Here is a 25985-nt window from a genome sequence, read left to right as displayed (position 1 = left end):
GTATTTTTAGTTACTTAACAAGAACAAAGATTTGTCCATTTACACTAAAAATTACATACAGTATATAAAGTTACATGGTCTGCTATACCGATTTCTCTGTAAGGGAACAGCGGAACATGCTGTAAAGCTTAGAAGGCCCCTTAAAAGCCATTGAAAGACTTAAAAAGCCTTAGACTGGGGACTCCATGTTACTTATAGCTTGTAAGATGTTGTCTGGGCTGATCCCTTCCACAGGTGTTAACCCTTTAAGACCAGAGGTCAAAGCCCATATGCCCAGAGGTCAAAGTCTATATGGCTGCCATGGGCTATGGAGGTTGATCACCTGCCTGGGATAAAGCTCCTGTACACACTCTCCCCAGGTGGGTATTTTAGGTTATTTATGGGTACCGGTCGGTTCTGGGCTGCTGTCACAATGGTAGAAAAGACTGCTCCAGAACCAGAGACCAACTAGTGCCGAAGCACAGAAGATTTCTCTATGATTAGGTTAAACAAGACACTTTGGCAATTGTGATTGTTTCTGTAGCTTCACTTGCTGTTTCAGTAAATTGCAAGCCAAACACAACCGCATGCTTGTGGCTACTGTAATTTGGAGGTCCAGAATCAGGGTTGCCTGTGCCGCCATCCCACATGCTATCTTATATGTCCTTGTCACAACTCATCCGCACATATAGACTACTGAATATCACCAGGTGTCAGTCTTTACTTTAGTTATTACAAGGTGCACAACCATTTCCAAAATGCCCCAGAAAAGTAAAATCACATTCAATAACACCTACTTTGTAATTTTCTTTATATTGTTATCATTTATATGTATAGCATGATCTGAATTCTATATAGAATTCTTACCAGTAGTTGTAGATGTTTTTTTTTTAATTTGCAAATGTATGGTACAGGGGTTAAATTATCAAACTGATAATTTATCATACTGCCCAAGGTAACCAATCAGGGCTCAGCTTTTATTTTACCAGTTGAAAGCTGAGCTCTGATTGGTTGTTATATAAAATAAATAGAATCTTACACTAAGATTAGATAAATCCCCCCCATGGTCCTTACCACGAATCCACAGAAAGTCCACCACATGCACCGAATTCCATTGTGCCAACCGACATGTTCATTGAATAGCGGCCACAGAAAACTGACATGTCAGTTTTTTGTGCGGCCGAAGGGAATCCCGTCCAGAGCGTATAATGTGTATATACACTCCAGCCAGCATTCCATTCAGTCACATGCAAATTGCAACAACGGTCGTGATTTATGCAAAAAATACTTACTGTGTAAAAATAGCCTTATAGGGGGGAGTTTCGAAGCGTACGCCAGGGAGAGGGTGCAGATTCGCCCCTTCTCCCTGGTGTACACCTCTCGTATGCCACGCTCGCCCGATGGGTGGGCTGGTGGAGCTTGCGGGGGGGGGGGTGATAAGGCAGGGGGAGGCGTGGCCTCTCCCACGCCTCATTTATCATGATTTAGGCCTGCTCGCAGGCGTAAATCTTGATTAAAATCTACACCTGTTGGAAGCGTGCGCCTCTTAGAGTATCCGGCAGGGAAAAAAGGAAGGGGCCTAATATAAGTCAGGCGTACTTGTACTTGTACGGTGTTCGTAAATCCCCCCCCCCCCATAGTGTATATTTGTCAGTGTTAACAAACTATATTAGAAAACACTTTTCACATACATATTTCCACCGCATGAATACATCAGTGTCAGTGATGCGGCTTAGTAATAAAACTTTACTATGCATAAAAATATTATATGGGTAAACTTGTACCTGAAGCGACTATCAGCCTTAAGGACATCCATGACATTTCCTGATGGAGGAGTCAGCAACTTGTCGACAATAAACAGGGTGCCATATCTCCCTTTCTTATCATGTGCGTCAATACAGCTGTTTTCAATGCAAAGGGCCTAAAAGTAATTATATTCTATTACTGGGATGAATATTTATACTAGCAAGTATCAAAAAATACTCATACTTAGTTTTGGAATTATTCTTGAAATGTGCCACCCCTAACATTTAATGGACCTTTGCTGTACATTCATGTGCTTCCAATTTTCACATGAAGGCACATGAGTTGCTGTGACAAAATGTTTCATTACATTGTTTTTATTTGTATTTTGGATTCATGTCGCAGGCTTTGTTCCCTCATCTAAGAGAAACTTTGGAAAAGGGAACTTTTCCAAGAGAACTGTAGCCTGTAGTATTGACATCTTAAGTTAGTGCTGTTCTTTCTGCATAGTAATATACTTTTACACAGTTTCAAAGAATTCAGGTTATGGCTATGTTCACACAACGTTTTTTCAGCTCCGTTTACAACGATGTCCGTTATTTTGAGTCTAAAATAACAGACATCATTTAGCTGTCTGGCCTCCCCTTAGTGCAATGACTGGTATTTGTACATTACTCTAGTTTGGGGTTACAAATTGGACTTTGGGTGTGGCTTAACTGAAAAGTCCATTGAATTTAATGGTAAAAATGGAGAAAAAACAGTAGCAAAAGAGAAACTGTGTGTGAACAACTAATAAAAAAAGTCCGCTTTTTGCAAAAGACGTCCGAAAATAATGATCATGTTCATTATTTTGACGTCCGCGGTAAAAACGTCCTGTATTCAATACATTATGTGCATTGGACGTCCGTCTTTCCATTGACTTCATGGCATTGCCATTGTAGTCAGTTAAATTGTGGCAATAAAGGACGTGTTTTTAAATATCAAAATCAGCCGCCTTTTTTCTATTTTTGATGTTGTGTGAACATAGCCAAACACAATATTTCAGTTTTAAAAAAAACATGTTACACAGACACTATGGAAACCTTCTCCTCCAATGTGTTACGCAGAGCAAGCGAGTTGGGGAAGGGGCACACAATCGCATGGTTTTTCCAGCTCTATCTGATGATGGTGCTGTCTATGCTGAGCAGCAATTTCCTGTGGGAATGGTACATCAATGATCACAGATTGAGTTTATGCTAGAGATCTTAGAGATCTGTGCGTTCTTAAAGTGTTGTTATAACTTTCAAAATTGAAATAAGCAGTAGATGTGATATAAAGCAATTTTGCAATTTACATTCTTTTTTTTTTTTTTTTTTAGTTATAATGGAAAACATGGCACTTCCTGTTTTCTGACTGACTTATTTTCTCAAAGAGTCAGAAAACAGGAAGTCCTGTGTACTTCAGGCCCCTGCTCCCTCTGCTCTTCCACCTTAGGAGACAAATACTCCATGCCTCTGTCTCACATTGGGTGTGTTTGCTAGGTACAGGCTGATGATGCAGACGGGGGCAGGGCATGATGTCACAGGAGGCTTCAGTAGCGGATTATAACAGGTCCTATACGGGCAGTAGCCTGGGGCCCTGAGCTCTTGGGGGGCCCATGGCCACCCAAAAATACTTTCAGTGGTGTATTGTCTCCTGGCTACAGTTCTGCCATGATTTGCAAAAATTGCAGCTTTTTTTTACCACAGTTTTGCACAAATCAAGGCATCATGAGATTATCTATCCTGTACTATGAACCCCACACTAGTGTTGCCATAGTTACAGTAGAGTTGGGGGGGCCAAAGCTTGGTCAACAGCCCGGGGCCTATGGTGAAGTTAATCGGCCCCTGGGAGGCTTGGCTGGATCCCCCAATCCCCTGAGTGGTTCACCATCTCTGACCGGCCAGAAGCAGCTGCTGCAAGGACTGTGGACTGTGATGAACAGCTGAGGGAAAGCATTGCATTCTGGAACCAGTACTGCATTCTGGGAACTGCACAACCAGGAAGTCCATCAAGTTCAACCAAGGAGGGGATGGATGCAGGGAAGGGGGATAACAGCAAAAAAAATATAATGAATGTTTATTGCAAACTTGCTTTATTTAACTTCTACTGTTCATTTAGATTTTGAAAGGTATAACCACAGGTACACTTTAAGTTCTTGTAAATGAATTATATGTGTATTCTGGTATTGGGGATGGAATTTTATCCAAATGATCCAAAATGATAGACACATGAGGAACAAGTGCATTGGCTCTTTTGTCTTTTTATGGAGAGTAAGTTATGTAAGGTGCAAGATGAAACTTACAAGAGCAGAAGTTGCTAGAGCACATTTTGTACTTAGACCAGATACAACTTGTTGCTGATTTTATGACTATGATCAGCCACATTTCTTACCTGTTCTTATTTTAGACTTGATGTACATATATAACATTTACAATACTGCAGTAAAAGTTGGACAATACATTAAATATTAAGGGGAAAGTTATCAAACTGGTGTAAAGTAGAATTGTCTTAGTTGCCCCTAGCAACCAATCAGTCTAGTCTAGTCTGGTTGCTAGGGGCAACTAAGACAATTCTACTTTACACCAGTTTGATAAAGCGCCCTGTAAGAGTATCTAGTGCTTATATGGGTATTAAACCTGGTATTTTTAGAGATAATAAGATTTAACAACAGGGATAGATAGATAGATAGATAGATAGATAGATAGATAGATAGATAGATAGATCAGAAAATGGGTATGCTTTCCAGAGAATCATACTAATAATAGTACAGTACTTACATTTCGGTACACAAATACTCTAAGTTTTTTCCCACCAATTGTCTCTAAAACTTGCCCATGATAAAGATATTTGGAAGACAGTTGTTCTTTTACAATATGATTCTGAAGCAAATTTTTCATGTCTCTGTCAAGCACGGGTGTTCCAGCTGAACAATAGAAAAAGACAAAAGATAGCAACCATTAAGTATGGAAATTGCCCTGTGCCTCCATACGACCACATACTATTATATCCTACCTTTCTCATAAACCCGAGTACTCTTAGCTGCAAGCAAGCAAACCTTACATAATACTTGCCACAACACAGGAGTCCAGCTCCAAGCCACCAGATGGCATACATAATCCTGGTCAAAGATTGTGTGAAAGAGGTGGAACCCCTGACAACACAACAAAACCTACGGCAACATTTTGATTGTAAATTTAACAAGGAATGCTTGATTCTTGCACAATGTACTGTATCATTCAGATACATTTAAATTTAAATACCTACAATGCCTTTACTTCTCTGGGAACTTTAGTGATAACCTCTGTTAAAAACCTTCCTTCCACTGATTACAACATACGTATTGAGTTCCAGGGCAGTATCAAAGGAACCTGAAAATTAAGCAGCTTGCCTTCCTGGTTCTGGAATCACTAGGTGAAACCATCTAAACCTGCAACCCAAAAAATTCTTTTAAAGTGTCATTGTCATCATAAAAAACGTTTGACCTGTCAAAAGTTTTGATCGATCTGGGCAGGGGCGGGCTGGGCCGGGGGGGCAGGGTGGCATATGCCCCCCGGGCCGGTCCCCCCAACTCACCAAGGGCTGCGGCAGCCGGATGTCAGTAAGGCTGCTGTGCAGGGCCGTTTCTACATATCACAGGCAACAGGAACAGCTAAAGCACATTCAGGCCGTATTTGCCTAGGACGGCACCTTCAGGGGAAGGGGAAAAGGTTTTTTTCTCTCCCATGGTCGCCTGTGAGTGGGCGGGGCCATGATCGCGGGGGCGGGGCCACGGTCGCTGCGGGAGAGGGTGCTTACTTGTGTGGTTCTTCCTTCACTCATGGAGCAGGCAGCACAGCTCACAGCTTCCTGCCCACTGCCCTGGAAGAGAGGACAGACCACCCCCTCCTGCCTGGGACTGATGGAGAGGACCCCCATCTACTATGGCCTAGGTAAGGGTCGCGGGTGAAAGTGGGCGGGGCCAAAGTTGTGGGGGCGGAGTTTCGCGGGCGGGGGCCCATCCACTAGGCCTGAACAGTATATGGGTAAGATGTTTATTATGAATTATACAGTATCCCCTCTCCCCTGCACCATGGCCTAGTAAGCAGTATTGTGAGGGCAGAGGGGATCTGTACCCACTCCCATGTACTGTTCAGGGCCTGGTGCCCAAATATGCAGGGGGGTCTGTATGGGTGCCAGGCCCTGAACAGTACATGGGTGAGGGGATCCCCTGCCCCCTCTCTGTATACTCTGGTCACCCAGCTTTCCAAGCATCATGTATGTAAGTGTAATTGAGGTCACCCAGCTTTCCAGCATCCTGTAGTCAGTATAATGGAGGTCACCCAGCTTTCCAGCATCCTGTAGTCAGTATGAGAGGTCACCCAGCTTTCTAGCATCCTGTAGTCAGTATAATGGAGGTCACCCAGCTTTCCAGCATCCTGTAGTCAGTATAATGGAGGTCACCCAGCTTTCCAGCATCCTGTAGTCAGTATAATGGAGGTCACCCAGCTTTCTAGCATCCTGTAGTCAGTATAATGGAGGTCACCCAGCTTTCTAGCATCCTGTAGTCAGTATAATGGAGGTCACCCAGCTTTCTAGCATCCTGTAGTCAGTATAATGGAGGTCACCCAGCTTTCGCAGCATCCTGTAGTCAGTATAATGGAGGTCACCCAGCTTTCGCAGCATCCTGTAGTCAGTATAATGGAGGTCACCCAGCTTTCGCAGCATCCTGTATGTCAGTATAATGGAGGTTACCCAGCTTTCCCACCATCTTATGGTGTGTTTACACAGAGAGATTTATCTGACAGCTTTTTGAAGCCAAAGCCAGGAACAGACTATGAACAGGGAACAGGTCATAAAGGAAAGATTGAGATAACTCCTCTTTCCAAATCCATTCCTGTCTTTGGCTTAAAAAAATCTGTCAGATAAATCTCTCTGTGTAAACGCAGCATTAGGGTACAAACCCACACACCATATACGCAGCAGATAAAAGAGAAAAGTTTGATGGTGAAGATTTGATGCTGTGTTCAGTTATTTAGATCTAATCTGCTGCGTATTTGCTGCGTATCGCAGCAGTAAATACGCTGTGTATACGGTGTGTGGGTTTATACCCTTATACTCAGTGGCTGGTAGCCTCGGGGAGCTGCACAGTAGATCTATACTTTGCAGCTGAAAACCACATCAGCACAATTGTGATAATTGGTTCCCTATAAAGGAGCACTCCAGCCCTTACCTATTATTACCCTCCCCACATCAGTGCAGGGATGGTAGATAGCACCCCGGACCTGTACTTCTGCCAGCAGCGATGTTCTGACAGTTCGGATAACGTCTCCAGCCCTTCTGGTCATTTGTGACCAGGGAATTTCTACTGCTCTGTGTGAAGGGGCCAGAAGTCACTTTGTCAATAGAAGTCTATGGGACGGTTCTGTTTCTGTGATGAGCCGTCCCATATACTTAGGGTATGTTTACACCAGGGCTGTGGAGTCAGGCGGAATAGTCACACTGAGACAGGCGGGATTCCACCGCAGAATCCCGCCTGTCTCAGTGTGAAACTGCTTCTCTATGGGAGAGCATGCGCTCTTCCGCTGCCGCCGCTCTCCACTCAAAGAAGTGACATGTCACTTCTTTGAGTGGAGACAGCGGTGGAGCGTGTGCTCTCCCGTATAGAAGCCGGGATCCCTAGTGGTGCTGCAAGAAACTAGCATGTCATTCATTGAATAGCAGCCACAGAAAACCCTGTCAGTTCACACAATGGAGCGTCCGGCTCCGGCCGCATGCTCCATTGTGAGCAGGGGAGAATTCTGATGCGGGCGCGCACGGATGCACCCGCATCTGAATTCAACAGCGCTGAAGATCATCCTGCAGTATCGGCCAGGTTGATACTATCTGACACCAGCCGGGTCACGAAATGGCCAGTGTCATACAGTGTTTGAACATAGCCTCATACAGGAAAGTGACACAGGGAGCAATTGGAATTCCCTGTTTACAAATGAGTGGAAGGCCCGAAGACGTTATCCGAACTGTGGGAACATGGCTGCTGGAGGACGTACAGTTCCAAGTTACCATCTACCTTCCCTGCACTGATGTGGGGAGGGTAATAATAGGTAAGGGACAGGGTGGTCCTTGAAGGATGGGCCGCTAGCCGCTACTCATGGGCCAGTGCTGTGGGCTTGCCCCCCCAGGCTAAAATTTGCCAGCCAGCCCCTGGATCTGGGTCTGATTGTTAAGACCTCTAGCGATTGTGAGAATGAGTTCAGAGAAGCCGATGCTACAGTGTGGTCTGCTCCCTGCCAGTGAAATCAGTCAGGCTTCATAGACTTACATAGACTATGAGTGGGAGCCTGACAGATCACGTGACACTGCTGAGCGCTGTCTTCTCCCAGCTCTGGAGAAGATCTGGACTGATCGAAAGTTTTTCATGATGACAGCAAGATTTTAATATATCTTACTGTACATCATCTAAACTGAACTGAAAAAAAACAGACACAACTTTGACAACACCTTTTTTTATATAAATACTTCCCCAGTGATCAGCCAGTAAGTGGTAGCTCCTCCCCAGTCATCACAACTGCATTAATTGGGTATTCCTATGTCCCCTAAATGCTTCCTAGTCCTGCCTTTCTAGATTGTGGGTGTCGGAGGTTTTCAGGAAGCTGAAAATAGCTAAAGCTTGTGAGTTACACAACTTGATAACTTAATAACCCTTAAGAATGGTGTAGCCATTTCAGCTATGCTGTTAATATAACTTCAGGTGTTGTGAAAATAGCACAGCTAGTGGGGCTACACCATTTGTGCAACTCCCATTAATTTCAATGAATGTTAAGTAACTTGCATAATTCACTGGCTTCCCCATATTTGGATTCCCCAACACTTTCAACAGCAGAAAACTCTCTGGAAGATGCCCATAAGCATTTAGGAAAGTACAATTTGGGAATATCACTTTAAGCTACAGTTTTTGTGACTCAAACTTATAACAATCTGTTCTCACTAAAGAGTGGGATGCCAAGGAAAAATGTGATACGTTTAAAAAAAAACTACTGTTGGAACAACCAGTTTAGGTATTCGGGAGACCTCATAATCAGATCTTTAAATGGTTAAAGCAATGTTAGACACATTGATCATTTCAGTTACTGGAATAAAACAATATAATAATAATAATAATAATAATAATAATAATAATAATAATAATAATAATAATAATAAAAAGAACCTTTGAATGCATTGTTGTGTGGAGCTATGACCGTCACTCGTTCATTAACAGCAAGATGAGAGTTCAGCCCTGCTTGCTGGAAGAGGTCAATAGCCGTAGAGGCTACAGAGTCTTTCCCCAGTTCAGATAATGTTTTAGCTGTAAAAGAAAATTACAGGTGTCCACTCATACTACTATTGGCAATCTTTATACACGCTATACATTCATATTATATATAGCTTACTAACATCATCTTATATAAGTCTTCAGTTACTAACAAAAAATGTTCTCTTAAATGTAAAGTAATATAAAGTGATATTTATACTGGGATAATACAGATACATAGACTTGTAATAAGAAATAGCCATTGTTACAGTTATTAACCATACCTGAATCTGGAATCAACAGTTCATCAATAAAGTGAACAACTCCATTTGTAGCCAAAACATCTTTCTTAGAAATGATTGCTTTTCCATTGAGTGTGAGGTCATCTCCCTGACAGCCAACTTCCAGTGGAGTTCCCTCAATGGTTTCAATGGAAGATCCAGCAATAATTGCTTCAGAGCACTGGGCAGAGTGTAACAAGTGATGATGTAAGAGGTCTGAAAAAATAAAGGTTCATTTCTTTATATATAAATGGCAAGTTCTGGTTGGTGGTTGGTGTTGGTGGATATTCATGTTATTATTGAGATCTGACATAGATTTTATTTGTAGGACTGCCACTCTTAAAGAATTCATGTTAGACAAACAGTCATCCTAACTAGTCATCCTATTGCCTAATTCACATGTCTCCGGTATCATAGCTGTTATCCAGAGTATCTGATTAGCTTAAGGGTATGGGAGGGGTATTAAAACCCCTGGCAAAAAGATTGGACCCACCACTATGAGAGAATGTTCAACCAGCCTTTCATAGCAAATTCATATGACTTAGTAAATTCCTATGCTACAAAACAATGTTTAATAGCTGAACAATTTGGCTTGATGAAATAAAAGGGAATATTAATAGCATATGTTTTTCCTAATCAGCTAGAGAAAAAACTATGGACTCATCAAAATTCCAATTAGTACTTTATAGCATAGTTTGAAGCATAGACTTGTCTAATCATAGACAATATTCCACATCAAGCTGCCTTTAACTTCCTTGAAGCTTTAACATGGGCCAACTGTTTTAAGTTCCCACTGTAAATTTTCAATTAGAATGAGATTCTTAGTGTTTGCAAGCCATGCTATTGACCTAATATGCCATTGCTGAGGAATAGCGTTAACACTCTAAGGACGGGTTTACACTTAGTAAGACACCAGTCTTTCTGTGACACGACCGCGTCACAGAACGGCCGGTGTCAGTGAAATATATGCCGGCCAGTATTGCAGTACCGGCAGGATGAACTTCATTTCTGTTGGTGTGTGCTATGGTGAATTGGGATGCGGGCGGACCGGATTGCACCAGCATCCCAATTCACCATAGCACACAATTGAAAGTGCAGCCGGAGCTGCACTTTCCATTGTGTGAACTGACAGTTTTGTGCGGCCACTATTTAATGAATAGCGGTTGCACAAAACTGACATGTCAGTTTTTCTTGCCGCCGCTAGTAATCCTGGCCAGAGTGTATACTAGGTATAATCTGGCCGGGATTCCTGACTTCAAATTTTACGGACGGTGAATGCCTGTCCTTGATGGTTTCCCCGCCCGGAAATCTGAAAAGTATTGCTTTGCTCATTTATGATTTAAAAAAAAAAAAGTATGATCATGTACGTATATATAGAAAAAAAAGAGGTGCTGCATGGGTATCTTGCCTTTAAGTGCTTCAGGGTCTCCAAGAATTCGGGTGAGAGTTTCCTGTGGAACTTTTTCAAAGGCTTCATTAGTGGGAGCAAGCAGAGTGTACTGTTTATCTTCAGACTGTAGCAGCGTATCAAGGCCTGAAGCTGCTACAGCGGCCTGCAAATATAACATTATGTAAAAAAAATGCAAAAAATCTAAAATTTTTAGGAAAAAAGTGAATTGCTCTTTGCTTATGGTTACATTTAGAGATGAGCGAACCTCGAGCATGCTCGAGTCGATCCGAACCCAAACTTTCGACATTTGATTAGCGGTGGCTGCTGAAGTTGGATAAAACCCTAAGGCTATGTGGAAATAATGGATATAGTCATTGGCTGTATCCATGTTTTCCAGACAACCTTAGGGCTTTATCCAAGTTCAGCAGCCCCCGCTTATCAAATGCCAATCGTCTGGGTTCGGATCGACTCGAACCCGAACCCAGTTCGCTCATCTCTAGTTACATTACATTTTACCATTCTACATATTCTACTATAAACATAGATGCTTATTTTGACATCGATGCTGCAGTTCAATGCTATTGTAAAAGCCAGACTTCCAGACTTCTCTTGGCTAACGCTCAGACAGCTCCTAGCAGTTCTCACGGTAAACCACCACAACCTAATGTTTAGCTGTGAGTTGTCCATTTATTGTACATTGGTCAGACTACTGGAAACCCTACAACTAATGTCAGCACAATGTAACAGATTTATGATACCATAGTATGTAATTGTCTTTAAGGCTAATTGTATAGTACTGTTATGTAGTTAAGGAAGCCACACATGTTGTTTTATGAACTGTATCTGGCAATACACCTTGAACATGAACATACCCTTAATGTTTCCAGACTATCTTCTGTTTCAACCACTTCGCCAAGGTTATTTGTGACTGCTGTGATTACTTTATCGATTACATGGACCACACCATTTGTAGCATGATGGTCTGCTTTAATGAGCCGGGCACAATTTACTGTAACAATCTGTAACCAAGGAAAAGGGCAGGGTAGAAAATAAGGGAGAAGTCATCAGAATGGTATAAAGCTTTTAAGATGATGACAAATCATTGATCTTACCACCTTTTCTGTTTTCCCTTTCTTCTTCGACCCTATTTCCCTAGCTAATTTTTTCATATAATATAATGTCTAATAATAATATTTATTTGTATAGGGCCAACACATTCGGCAACACTTTCAATTCTGGGGTTACACACATAGACAAAAGCAGACATTACATAGATACACATGTAACCATCAAGTCAAACAGGAGGACCGAGGGCCCTTCTCTCAAGAACTTACAATCTATTCTGTCTACAGAATAGACCCATATACTGCTTGGACTTCAAATTTATGATACTGTCCTTCCGACTCCTCTGCAGTTCTGGGCCCTTGAACTGCAACCACCCTTATCATCTTACCAAACAACTATTGCTGCAATTGAATTCCTTCAAAATTCCAAAGACTTTGCAATTCTTGAACAGTATTTATCCCTCCTCTTGGCCTGACCATGTACCTCTCATGGAACTTGATGCCTACTACAGGGTACTGTACAGAGTACCTTGAGAACTCTTCTTATGAACCCCCACATCTTTAACTTCCCTCTTCTACTCCCTGTTATTCTATTTATTGTTATTGTTATTGTTGCTATGCAAAGATATGGGTTTCTTCCTATGTTTCAGTTAGCCTTTATTTTTAGCATTTTTTATCTGTATTGTTACAAAACCTGAAAATATAACTGAATTATTAAAACACTCTGGTTAAAAATGGTTTTCTTGGAAATATCCCAGACAGTCACCTCATTTATATCTCTCTGCGTGCCAGTTTTCAAGCCAATAAGAATTGCTGTACATAGTTATTTAAATGTGAAATTCTGGATTTAAAACAAAAGCCTCACATCTGCTGGAAGTCTGTTCCAATGGTCCCATGCATAATTCTTACTAATATTACCCTTGATCTTTCACCCTACCAGTTTCAGATTAAGCCCTCTTGTTCTTTAGCTAACCTTCTTTCGGAAAAGTACTCCTGAGCCATATGGAATAAATGTAAAACATATGTTCTATGAGGAACATATTGTATTTGTTCTAGGGGCATGCAATGGTTTAAGTATTCGATTTATACAGATTTCATGACATCCACATCTTTAGAATTGAAGCAAGCAAGTCATTAATAAAACGTGAAAAGTATTATAGTAAAAATACCTTCCCATCTCCAGACGATGACATGATATTTAAAGCGAATGTACCATCAGGTACATTTGCTTTAAGTGTTGCACATAAATAGAACAGTGCTGGCATGGGGAAGCTGGTCTGTTACCAAGCCCTGGCCTGAGCTGAAGCACTGGAGGTGGGCCTGCCCGCCCCAGTGGGAGAATTTCCCGCCCCCTCTGACGTTATAATTAATGGAGCCATGTAATAGAGGAGCTGGGGTTTCCTCCCACTGGGGGCGGGCCAGCCCGCCTGCAGTGCTTCAGCCTGGACCAGTGCTCTATAATAGACTGGCATTGTGCACGGAAACTGGGCCGCGGTTCAAAAAAAGGATGCCTGATGATACATTCGCTTTGAGATTAAAAAAGATTAATGAGTACTTTCCATTATAATCCCCATTACAAATCAAGCCTGTTCCATAACACTTTTCTAAAGATTGGTGCTATATTTCTTTAGTACAGATTATTAACCGCCTGTTCCCCTAACAGTACAAAATAAAAATCTGCTGTAAGTGCGGCTATATGCAGTTCTAATTCAGCAGTACACCAAATATACAATTTCTCTACACTTTTCCAATTCTGTAGTGGTTTTAGTTGGTTACTAACAAAACAATATGGTAAAAAATAGAAATTCTGAATAGTGAAAAAGAATAAAGCAGAATAAAAAAAACCAAAACCATATTTATGAGTACTGGTGTACCCCTTACCCCCACCCCCATGGAAAATTACAGCACACCTACATAGCTTCAGCACGTTTTCTAGTCATAGCTTTCACATTTTTTCTCTGTAGAATACAGGTGGGAGTATGTGTGAATAAGTAGTAATTCATGTAACATTGACACGTGTCAAAACTGAAGTGACACAGGGATTGATAAATAAGTAGTTTTCTAACACAGGTGCAGGTTGATAAATATGTACCACTAGGTTGCCCATTATGGTAATTATACCTCCAGTGAATAGCAAACCTGTGCCCTAATCCATACTATAATTATTGTATGACCTAAAATAACATGTGTGGGGAATTTCCTCTAATTCCATGCTTGGTGTCTATAGTCCCTGTCCCATTTGCACATTATAGGCCGCCATAAATCAGGGCCATCAGTAGAAGTCTTCCCATTTACAGATGGCTTCCATGGATAACTGAAACTGTGAAAGTTATAGAAATTTATTAGATAATTGCTAAAACTTGCCTTGCCTTTTTATTTTTCCAAAATGTATAAAGTGTAAACTACCCTTGTTCACAATGTTTAGCTAGTATTTCAGGTTAGGCAGGGCTTAGTTTAGCAGAAGGGTCTTAGCTATCCTTGTTTGCTTCAGCAGAAAGGGAAAAAGAGGGGAAGTACAGTGTCTTACAGCCAGACACAAGACCTTAGCAGGGTTGTACGGGGAGCAGAAGATGGATGAAGCCTTCTGCTCCCTGGGATCTCTTTCTTAGATTCCACATCTCAGAAGCCTTTCCTTGCCTACTCTGTTTCGTCTGCACACAATGATCACAACTTAGCCTCACCCACCCCCATCTTGGAAGGTGGGGGGAAACGTTTCACAGCCTGTGAACATAAGGCTTTAGCTGTCTTCTGCTTGCCGGGCAACCTCTTTAAGGAGAAGCAGTAGAGTGGAAAATGGCTAATCTTGAGGAAATAAAGACGATTTAACTATATATTTTTTTTCTAAATTTTCATTGAATTATATACAACAAAATAGAATCAAAGAAAAGAAGATAAAAGCAGAATTACTGGGATATACACTACCATTCAAAAGTTTAGGGTCACATTGAAATGTCCTTATTTTTGAAGGAAAAGCATTGTACTTTTCAATGAAGATAACTTTAAACTAGTCCTAACTTTAAACATACACTCTATACATTGCTAATGTGGTAAATGACTATTCTAGCTGCAAATGTCTGGTTTTTGGTACAATATCTACATAGGAGTATAGAGGCTCATTTCCAGCAACTATCACTCCAGTGTTCTAATGGTACAATGTGTTTGCTCATTGGCTCAGAAGGCTAATTGATGATTAGAAAAGCCTTGTGCAATCATGTTCACACATCTGAAAACAGTCTAGCTCGTTACAGAAGCTACAAAACTGACCTTCCTTTGAGCAGATTTTGTTTCTGGAGCATCACATTTGTGGGGTCAATTAAACGCTCAAAATGGCCAGAAAAAGAAAACTTTCATCTGAAACTCGACAGTCTATTCTTGTTCTTAGAAATAAAGGCTATTCCATGTGAGAAATTGCTAACAGGCTCTAACCAGAGTAGAAAAAGAAGTGGGAGGCCACGTTGCACAACTAAGATAAGCACATTAGAGTCTCTAGTTTGAGAAAAAGACCCCTCACAGGTCCCCAGCTGGCATCTTCATGAAATAGTACCCGCAAAACACCAGTGTCAACATCTACAGTGAAGAGGCGGCTGCGGGATTTTGGCCTTCAGGGCAGAGTGGCAAAGAAAAAGCCATCTCTGAGACTGGCCAATAAAAGAAAAAGATTAAGATGGGCAAAAGAACACAGACATTGGACAGAGGAAGACTGGAAAAAAGTGTTGTGGACGGATGAATCCAAGTTTGAGGTGTTTGGATCACAAAGAAGAACGTTTGTGAGACGCAGAACAAATGAAAAGATGCTGGAAGAATGCCTGATGCCATCTGTTAAGCATGGTGGAGGTAATGTGATGGTCTGGGGTTGCTTTGGTGCTGGTAAGGTGGGAGATTTGTACAGGGTAAAAGGGATTCTGAATAAGGAAGGCTATCATTTGAATAAGGCTATCACTCAATTTTGCCATGCCATACCCAGTGGACAGCGTTTGATTGGAGCCAATTTTATCCTACAACAGGACAATGACCCTAAACACACCTCCAAATTGTGCAAGAACTATTTACAGCAGATGCAGGCAGCTGGTATTCTATCGATAATGGAGTGGCCAGCGCAGTCACCAGATCTGAACCCCATTGAGCTGTTGTGGGAGCAGCTTGACTGTATGGTACGCCAGAAGTGCCCATCCAACCAATCCAACTTGTGGGAGCTGCTTCTAGAAGCGTGGGGTGCAATTTCTCCAGCTTACCTCAACAGATTAATAGCTAGAATGCCAAAGGTGTGCAATGCTGTAATTGCTGCAAAAGGTGGATTCTTTGACAAAAGCAAAGTTTGATGTAAAAACAATGTTATTTCAAATACAAATCATTATTTCTAACCTTTTCAATGTCTTGACTCTATTTTCTATTCATTTCACAACGTATGGTGGTGAATAAGTGTGACTTTTCATGGAAAACACTAAATTGTTTGGGTGACCCCAAACTTTTAAACGGTAGTGTATTTTTAGAGCTTGGTAAAATTATTGTTCTTTTAAGACATGAATGCTTGCAATGAGTTTTGATTGGCTACAAAAGTCAATAAGGTCAGTTTAAGTGTTAGACAGTCAGTAGAGAAGAGCACAACTCGACCATGAGTCTGATCGTCTGTCATTTGAATCACAGTGGCTGAAGGAAGTTGGATGCGGACTTAGGCTATGTTCACACTACGTGCAACACTATTGGCAACAACGGTCGTAATTATTACGGAACTAGCGTAGGTTTGCCGTCTATGGAATCCCGGACGGAGTGTATACACACAGTATACACTCCGGCCGGGATCCCTAGCGGCGCCACAAAAAACTGACATGTCAGTTTTCTGCGGCCGCTATTCATTGAATAGTGGCCACAGAAAACCTGTCAGTGCACACTATGAATCGTGCGGCTCCGGCCACACGCTCTATTGTGTGCAGCAGTGAATTGGGATGCGGTAGTGCACGGATGCGCCCGCATCCCAATTCATCAAGAGTGAAGATGATCGGGCCGGTACTGCTGTACCAGCCGGGATAATCTTCTCTGACACCGGCCATTCCGTGACCTGGCCAGGTCACAGAATGGACGGTGTCTTACGCCATGTAAAGATGGCCCAAGGGAGTACAGGAAAACATGGATACAGTCTATGGCTCGAGTTGCGCTCATCTCTAACCGTCAGCTAAGAGAAGACCGACTTAAATTGGTTTATATAACTACTCTTTTTTTTTAAGTCACTTACTCCGTTTGGATAGTGATGTATATGAATATCCAGGTTCTGGTACATTGATGGCACAGTAACTCCATGCTTCATTTCATCTGTGAGAAGACGTTTGTCCACCATGTGATATCGCAATGCATTAAGAAGCTCGATGTTAACATTGCTCACTAAAGCATCTAATATTTCCTGTAAGACATTGTTAGCAATAAATATGTCAGACACATCTCCAGAATGTACAGATGTTTTGTGTTATTTGAAGTCATTTTGTTCCCTTTCGCTGCACAATAATCAAACTTTATCCCTTCTAGAGACAGACTTCCATACTTACAGCTGGCAAAGCTGCCCAGGCCTCATTGCTTGGTGCAAAAATAGTGAAACTTCCAGGTCCTTCAATGTCAGGTCTTAAGTTGGCTCTGTCCGAATATAGTTGTGTTGTAGCTGCTCCAACAATTCCCAGTGTGTCATAAATATTTGAAAGAGGGAGGGCTGTAGAAGATACAAAAGGTAGATGATATGATTTTTATACTAATTCTGCTGCCTTTGAAATCATATTTTTGCATATTCTGCAACAATAGACCAGGGCTCAGCATACCTCCCAAGTGTCCCTCTTTTGGAGGGACAGTCCCTACTTTTGACCCATGTCCCTCTGTTCCTCTTTGCCCCTTATGTCCCTCTTTTTAACTAACTTTTAATATGCGAGACCCAAACTTGCATATTATTCCAGCAACAAAAATTGTTATATTCAGATGAATCAAGAGACATTATGGTCCCTTCACACATGCAATTCAAATGGCCCCATGCACACATCTGTAGGTGTTACAGATCTGTTTTGGGGACGTGATCCATGCCCCAAAAAAATGAAAATCACCTATTTGAATCAGTTGGTCCTTGCATATGTGGACAGAAAGCCTGGGTTCACACTGCGTTTTTGCAGTCAGTTTAACGTATACGTTTCATGCAGTCACACATACAGGATTTGCTGCAGATTTGCAGATCTCAATGTAACTAAATGCATCACTCTGCAGCAGGTCCTGTATACTGTACGTGTGTATGCATCCTTACCTTAAAAAGTATAGAAATGTCTGTAAAATTTTAGACAGAACCACAAGTGTCCCTCTTTGGTCGTCCAAAAAGTTGAGAGGTATGGCTCAGGTTAACCCTACTGAAAGGGGCTAATGAGATCCTCTGAGGATGGGCCTCAGTTTTTCCTAATATATTTTACTTTGACATAAGCTCACTTGCTGTGTGTTCAATCACCTGCTATATGGATTCTCTTATTAAAAAAAAATCTCCACCCCTGTGTAGGGGCATAGCGTGAAGTTACTGGGTCCCAATTAAAAATAAGTAACAGAGCATCCATCCAGCAGACCATCTATAATGCTTAATTTTTTAGAAATGGTTTACTCATATAGGAAAGAGAGGCCACAGGCTCCTTGGCCAAGATACCACCTTACCCTCTGTACTCCCTATAGTTATGCCCCTGCTGCTCCATAACATTTTCTTCTTCACAAGGGAGAGGTAGGTAAACTCTGTCCACCTGTTCTGTCCAACTACATTTCCTATACACATCCTAATGTCTTCAGTTCTACTGGGTAGAATGAACATATCTCCTAAAGATCTAATAAATAAGCTGAGTTTTTTTTCTCACTGGTGGCCCCTGTGGCAAGAGTTGAGTTGCACTTTACGCTGAATGAGGCCATACAGGGCCACCAGAATAGTGAAGTCCATGCACACAAAGTACTGGAACACCTGTGCAGGGTGGTAAAGTGGCAACAGTGTCAAACAATGATATGAATAGCGTATTTCAGGGGGGACTTTCCAATATTATGCATACTTTGGCTAGTTATGTCTAAAGGGTAATATTTTAGTACTACAACATAAATTACAATCATAGCATGAATAGTCCTTTAATCTTGCTCTGCTTAACTCAGGTCTAGGATTTGCATTTAGGTCCTTTATGCAAATAAACAGTAAAGTTATTTTGCGTTTCACTAAAATGCTTCACATTCCAAAATCAATATTAATTCATCAAGCTGTTTATACACCATAAATCAAAGATTTCTATAGCTCCCAGGCAATGCTTTCCTCTATCTACATATATATTTACATGTAAAATAAAGATATTTATGCTATGCAAGGGTTGCACCATATATATTGTTTACATGCTTTTAAAATGTTAGCTAATTTATCTTACATACAGATGTAGCACTGTGCACTGTGGTCCATACTGTATAATATGGTAGGATTGCCTTATATCTTGTGGAACACAATGGTTGGAGAAGCAGCTGTTGGGCAAATAAGCACCCAAAGGGCATGTACAGTATCTATGTACAGTATGTGGATGGTTTAAAGGAGTTGTTTCATGAGAACAATTACTATCCATATGCTATACTAGGGCATATGAACATAGAGAGCAGTTTCTCACTTGAGATGTTTGGGAAGGCCCTAACTGTTCTGCTCTCTGGTGCTCTAATTTCCCCAGCGTCTGACATACAAATATATTGTTTCAGCTTACATGCAATGCTGCTAACATGCATCTACCCTCCTTGACTCACTTATGAGACATCCAGGCGGAGAAAGTGGAGCATTGCGGAAAAGAACAGGTAGTGCCTTTTCTGCTCCCTGGATAATCCCTTGAATTAGCTCATTTATACTTCAGTAGTCAATATATTATATGATTGCTGTTGCCTAGAAATGAGCACAACTTGAGCATGATCGAGTCCAATCGTTCCGTGCTTGAAAACCAGTGGCTGAAGAAGTTGGATTCAGTCTGGGAAAGCATGGATACAGCTTATGACTATGTTCACACAACGTAAGGGATCGGGCGTTCCGTGACCCCGGCCGGGTCATGGAACGGCCGGTGTCTGCCCGGATCATCTCGGCCGGTACTTAGGCGCCCGCATCAGAGCTTCCCATAGCACACAGTGAAGGGAGCGGCCGGAGCAGCTCGCTTAACTGTGTGAACTGAGAGGGTTTCCTATGGCCGCAATTCATTGAACTGCGGCCGCAGAAAACTGATATGTCAGTTCTTTGCGGCGCCACACAGGATCCCTGCCGGAGCGTATACGATGTGTATACGCTCCGGCCTGGATCCTATTGAAGCAGAGGCATTGTTCCACTCAGCCATTGTTGCCGATGGCAACTTTTACGTAGTGTGAACATAGCCTATGGCTGTATCCATGTTTTCCAGGCAGCCTTGGGGCTGCATCTCACTTCTTCAGCCACTGGTATTGACATGTGAATAATTGGGCTTGTGCATGCTTATTTCTATTGTCATTTCAGACAGACAATGCAGCTTGTCTTTAGCACAAATGAAATGATAACGGAAATAAGCATCCTCTGCAGCAAAAGTCCAAATGAAAACTAAACAATACTTCTCCTAAATTACTGTATAGTCCAGAACCAACCAATGATTGTAGTAAACAATATTTTTTCCTGTATTACTTTCACTTATTGTGTGGCTTCTAAACAGGTGTAAGGAGCGCCTGGTGTCTGTGCTTCCAGCTGCTTATAACTATGCCTTAGGAGACAAAGTGACCTGTTCTTTCACCTGTAGCCAGCATGAGATCCAGCAATGTAGAATTCAATGTCACAAGGTCTTGCATTGGCTATGGGTGCTGTAGGCAAAAAGCAGACAATATCCTCCCCTAATGCATACTTATGAGTGGCATAGACTACAGCTGCCTCTTACACCTATTAAAAAGCTGAATATTAAGTAAAAGCAATTTAGAAAAATGAATATTGTGGACAGTTCTGCACTATAATAATGTTTCATCTAACATTACAATTATGCTTTAGATTTTTATTTAGCTAGTGTTACACAATCACTCTTGGTACACAGATCTCCTCAGCAGACCAGTCACTGCACACTCCGACACCCTCCCCTGACCATAACCTAGGTGTTTTATTAGTTACCCAATATCTCGCAACTCAAAACATCCAGGGGTTATCCAAGATGTGAAAAACGATGGCCTTTCATCTCAATAAGAGGTTGTAGAGGTTCTAATATATAGAATTTATTAAACGGAACAGTACATATAAGATGTTAGTATGAATAAATGGAGATTCATTTATTAGAGATGATTTTATTGATGTACCTGCTGGGCAGCCTTTCTCTCCTGGTACTTTTTCATATCCAGGGCAGCATTCATAGACTATTACACTGTCAAGATAGAAAAATAAGTTGATGTTACTTAAATAATATATTTAGAATACAAGACGATTCCATTATTGTCATAACCCGTACACATACACATAAAAGTCACAGCATACATAATGACCGAGATTTGCAAAACTATTACTTTTTATGAATCAAAAAACTATGATATAATCTACACTGCACTATAATCTGATTATATGATATAATCTACACTGCACTATAATCTTCACCTCATTATCAAAATGAGGTGAGAAGCATTGTATAGGTCCTATTACACAAAACCATTATCTGCCATATTCGGACAATATCGGTCGTTAATCGTCTTGTGTAATAGAAGGCAACGATCAGCCGACATGAACAATGTCGGCTTATCGTTGCAGTCCTTTGTCTTTCAACATGTTGAAAGACAAATGACTACTATACAGTAGCAACGACAGCTGCTATCTGCTATAGGCTGCCTGGACGATTTAGTGATCACCCGGGGAGCCTCCCTGCGGCCCCCTCTGTATTCACCCGCTCTCTGCCGACCAAGTAATAGCGGCGGCAGTGAGCGGGAAACAAGGTGCAAGCGAGCGCTGTCAGCTCTCGTTTGCTTCTTTCAGTCGCCCCGTGTAATAGGGGCTTAAGTTGAGGGAACTTACAATGGCCTTAGGTTACACTATATTCAATATACTGTTCAATTTTCTGGACCATTGTAACTTGAGAGCAGACTAAACATACAATGCTACAGACAGTCAGTCAGGATCTAAAGCACATGTGAACAACTGGATGAGCAACCAATAAAAGTGTCCATTTTAATGGTAAAACATCAGACCAGACAGAGGTTTGACTCCACACTGACAAACATAATATAACAGCATCATTCTTGGTATGTTACTTCTCCCTAATACAAGGGTTCTAACTGTCTAACTTTGCATCATGTAAATCCAAAGTATGACAGGATAAGTCAAGCTAAGTATTTACAAAGAGAGTTTATACTGCACAATATTTTACATTTTTATTGGAGAGGCATTGTATTTAAGTAATCCGGAATACAACAATGAAGCCAGGGATATTTCAAATTCTTTGTGGTTGCTTTGAAATTCCCAGACAGCAAACATACATCAGCTTGTAGTCTGGGGCAAAACAAATACAGAAGACACTTGGAATACAATTTATTTTATTTATTTATTTAATTTATTGAAATGCTCTTTTTTATTTGAGAAAAGTTGGACACAAACAGGTCGAGGATATAGTTTCCACTCAAGGACCAAAGTTTTATACAATGACAGCTGTAGCAATGAAAAAAATTATGAACAAAACAACTTCATTTTTTTTTTAGCAGCTATAACATTGATTTTTAGTTTGCAGCTTAATTTTCTTGGGAAAACATCACGTCTGACATGCTGTTTGTAGCTAATGGCACATTCTTCAACAAGCCATCTGAATTACTGGTAAATCAGGGACACCCTTAACAGTAAAAAAAATGTATTGGCTTATTGCTTACATGGTCCTCCAGCTTCAATAAATTTCTATATTTCTATATATTATTATATTTCTCACAAAAAGTTCCTAATGTGTTTTTATTAAAATATTTAGAGGTCCAAGTCTTTTAAAGATGGAAAAAATATACTGCATGATATAAAAGTGTGAGGTTGTTCTAAAAAACCTCAGGTGCACCCTGGTTAGAGGAGATGCACTGGACTGTATTTGGGGAAAGAATGGGATATTATCAGGGGCGTAGCTAGGATTCACGGGGCCCCATAGCAAAAATCTTTAAGGGGCCCTCCTCCCCTAAACACAACACAAAGCACTGCACACAGGGGTTATCAGATCAGTGAAGCAGAGATCTCGGTCTTCTGCTTGTTAACCCTTTTTTTGTGTTGCAGCATGTAAGTAAACATTGGGTCACGTACACACTGCAGTACATAAGTGGTTAAACAGAAGGACAAATGCTCTTAACTTCTCCCCTGGGGCCCCCCTCCTGCACAGGCCCCATAGCAACTGCCTGCCCTGCCTCTATGGTAGCTACGCCACTGGATATTACAAGTACATTGTTACTAACTTTTGACATGTCACACAGAGAGTGCCAATCTTGGCTGCCCAAACTGACTCATTGCAGGAGACAGGCTCCAATATAAATCTGTCTCATATGATCAATCGGACTTAGCACCAAACTGTGTAGTAAATTCCGTTGCTGAGACCCTAGCTGATCTTAACATTTGACAAGTAGTTTTAAAATGATTTCTTTTCCTAACATACAGTAGATCCATAGGTAAGCATTTGTTTGGGTTTACTGACACAAGAATGTCGTCAACTGCCAAATAATTCTGTTAAAATTTAGCATGCCAGTGTCATAAGCTGGGCCGCACGCTCAGCTCCTGGCTCTGCTAGAGCGTGCTTCTAGCCTGTGAGACAGCTTCCTGGTAATCAGCCCTGATGGTTGCTAGGGGGAACGCCTGCCACGTCCTTAGCTACCACACTGGGCACCACTCCCCGGCTGAGCGTTCAGCTGTGCTTGGTTACCGTTATGCTGACTGGCAGGTGCAGCTGCCAGTTAGCTTTGGATCTCTTTAGGAAGATGGAATCTGAGGCCCCAATCAGTTCTGGGGCTGGGATTTCACCTCCCATAAAACCTGCCTATTCCCCTTCCTCCTGGCCTGCGACAGAGCCTCAGTACCCAAGTGTCCCTTGACCTAGCAATTATCCTGATTGCTGTTCCTGGCTTCCGATTTTGGCTTTGACTTACTTCCTCCCCTTTTGACTAACAATTTTGTACTGCGCTGTCCGCTTGTTAATGACTTTGCTTTCCGAGTTATTGTGTTTGTTCATCTTTTCTGCATTTTGTGTTACACCAGGCCAGGCCAGGAACTGTCACCCAGTTATCTGCTACCACTTAGGGCAGTTGCGGTAAGCAGGCAGGGTCAGTGAGGCGGGTGTCAGTGCTAGGGCCTCACCTGCCTTGTGTTTTTCAGTCCTGTATCTGACAGCCAGTACTTTGTTACAAGATCAGTAGAGGGGAGTTCAGAGAAATAAGTTGCATTGTACTTACTCTTGCAACTTTTTTTTTTTTTTTTTTTGCACGGATATTTTTAAAAGCATATAAATGAGGCTGCAGAAACTCTATACACATGCTTGGAATACAGACTATCATTGGATTCAACATGGATTTTGGCGTGGAATCAGTGCCAATATCCATATCACATTTAACACATGTGTATAAGGTATTGAATATTACTCTAACTTGCTGCCAAAAGTGGAGCAAACTTATGATGGAAGATGAATAATAGTTGGAAGAGATGTGACTTAAGATTCCATTACATATTACTAAGTGGCCTGCTGTGTGCATAAACATTTCATTGTTTAGATGAGATCTCGCTTCTTGAGATGTGTTTAACACTAACATTAAGCTCTGTTGTGGAGGGAAAGACAAATGACGAAAGGCTGCAATGCACGCCAACAGACTCTGTTTTATTTAATCCGGGCCTCTTTAAACCTTTTGGGTAAAACTGTAATTCTACAGTATGTCATGCACATAAATAGTTACAGATGACAGCTCAAGGAGAGTTTAATGCATTCAGAGTGGTATGGATTCTGGCATAAAGCTGAAGTTTTTGGTATATTACTTTCTATGGGGTTTCAAACCTTTGACCTAAAAGGCTCCAACAGTAGGTCCCTCCTGCTGCGCTTAAGATGCTTTAAAGATGCTACCTTACCTAGTTTATTGCACTTATGATGTAACCCTTTTCCTAGAACAGTAGCCGCCAAGATCTATAGAACTCTGCAAAATTCAGCTTCACCTTATGACAGCCCAGTTTAAGCCTTTGCTTCAGAAATTGGTAGAACATATAAAAAAGGAAACTTTGTAACATGAATTAATAGATGGGAATGGCACCTTACTCACCTTTCAGAAGCACATACTGCACCTCTTTTTGCCTGCTAGAAGTTCTCTGTTAAAGCTCATGGATGATAGGGGAGGAGGGATCAGGGTGCAGACAACTTAATACATAACACAGTCTCTAGATCAACACTAGCTTGAAAGGACAAATTTATGCCCTAAGTATCTCACTATTTTAACACATGTTCATGTCCTGATTATTTCAGGTTAAAGCGGGCACCAATGGCTGTGTTGGGAACTGCAGGTCTACACAAGCCCTAGTTCTGGCACAATTACATATTGCTAGCTCATATTTTACAGTACCTTACATAATGGCCAATGTCTGTTATATATCTGTAATATTATAAAGGATTTCCGGGATACTGATGGCCTATTCTTGCAAAAGGTCATCAGTATAATATTGGTGGGGGTATGCCTACTGACACTCTTATTCACTTAAATGAAACTGATCTGCAGAAAGCTGTAATGTCAGCGTCAAAATATATATATGGCTATGTCTAATAAACCTCAGATGACCCTTTCAGCCAGCCGATCATAGGGTAGAGGGTGTCTCACATCTTTTTATTATTGACAACCTATCCTGAGAATTTTTAAAACTGATAAGGTCTCCCTTTTTTCTTCTATGAATTGCATCACCTTCTCATATGATTAAAAAGGGGAAGCTCAAACTATGTTAATTAGTATTTTGCTACAATGGTTTTTTTCTGCTCTTTTTTTAGTGTTCAAAATGTTTTTAGACAAATAAAATCCTCCTAGTTCATATATCAGAGCGACAGTCATGGGCAGATAGCTGACTGAGAGATAAAACAAATCATACCTGTCCGTTAACTGATGGCTTCCTGCAAAGTTATTAAAGGATGTTTTCTTCCAAGCTCAAGGGTCATAAAGGCCGTGCTGAGCTGCAGCATGCATGTCTCCACCGTCTCTCATGCCTCCTTGCCCTGCATTATTGATGTGCAAGGCTTAGTGCTTGAAGCAAAACCCAGTACCCA

General features: G+C 41.4%; 1 protein-coding gene across 1 annotated transcript in view; it reads right to left on the bottom strand.

Moving 5' to 3' along the window:
• TGFBI (transforming growth factor beta induced) overlaps positions 1-25985 on the bottom strand; it is a 58210-nt gene that overhangs the window by 20070 nt on the left and 12155 nt on the right. The window contains exons 3-11 of the mRNA XM_069970772.1: positions 21055-21119; positions 17286-17443; positions 16979-17143; positions 11557-11703; positions 10703-10847; positions 9298-9510; positions 8930-9067; positions 4521-4666; positions 1764-1900 (exon numbers count right to left, since the gene is read on the bottom strand). Of these exons, the coding sequence (XP_069826873.1) occupies positions 1764-1900; positions 4521-4666; positions 8930-9067; positions 9298-9510; positions 10703-10847; positions 11557-11703; positions 16979-17143; positions 17286-17443; positions 21055-21119 (1314 nt within the window). The remainder of the gene's footprint in view (positions 1-1763; positions 1901-4520; positions 4667-8929; positions 9068-9297; positions 9511-10702; positions 10848-11556; positions 11704-16978; positions 17144-17285; positions 17444-21054; positions 21120-25985) is intronic.

The sequence above is a fragment of the Dendropsophus ebraccatus genome, chromosome 1 (genome assembly GCF_027789765.1).
Source record: "Dendropsophus ebraccatus isolate aDenEbr1 chromosome 1, aDenEbr1.pat, whole genome shotgun sequence".
In the NCBI taxonomy this organism is placed as follows: Eukaryota; Metazoa; Chordata; class Amphibia; order Anura; family Hylidae; genus Dendropsophus; species Dendropsophus ebraccatus.
The sequence above is the reverse complement of the archived record's forward strand: the minus strand, read 5'-3'. Positions and strand labels throughout refer to the sequence as shown.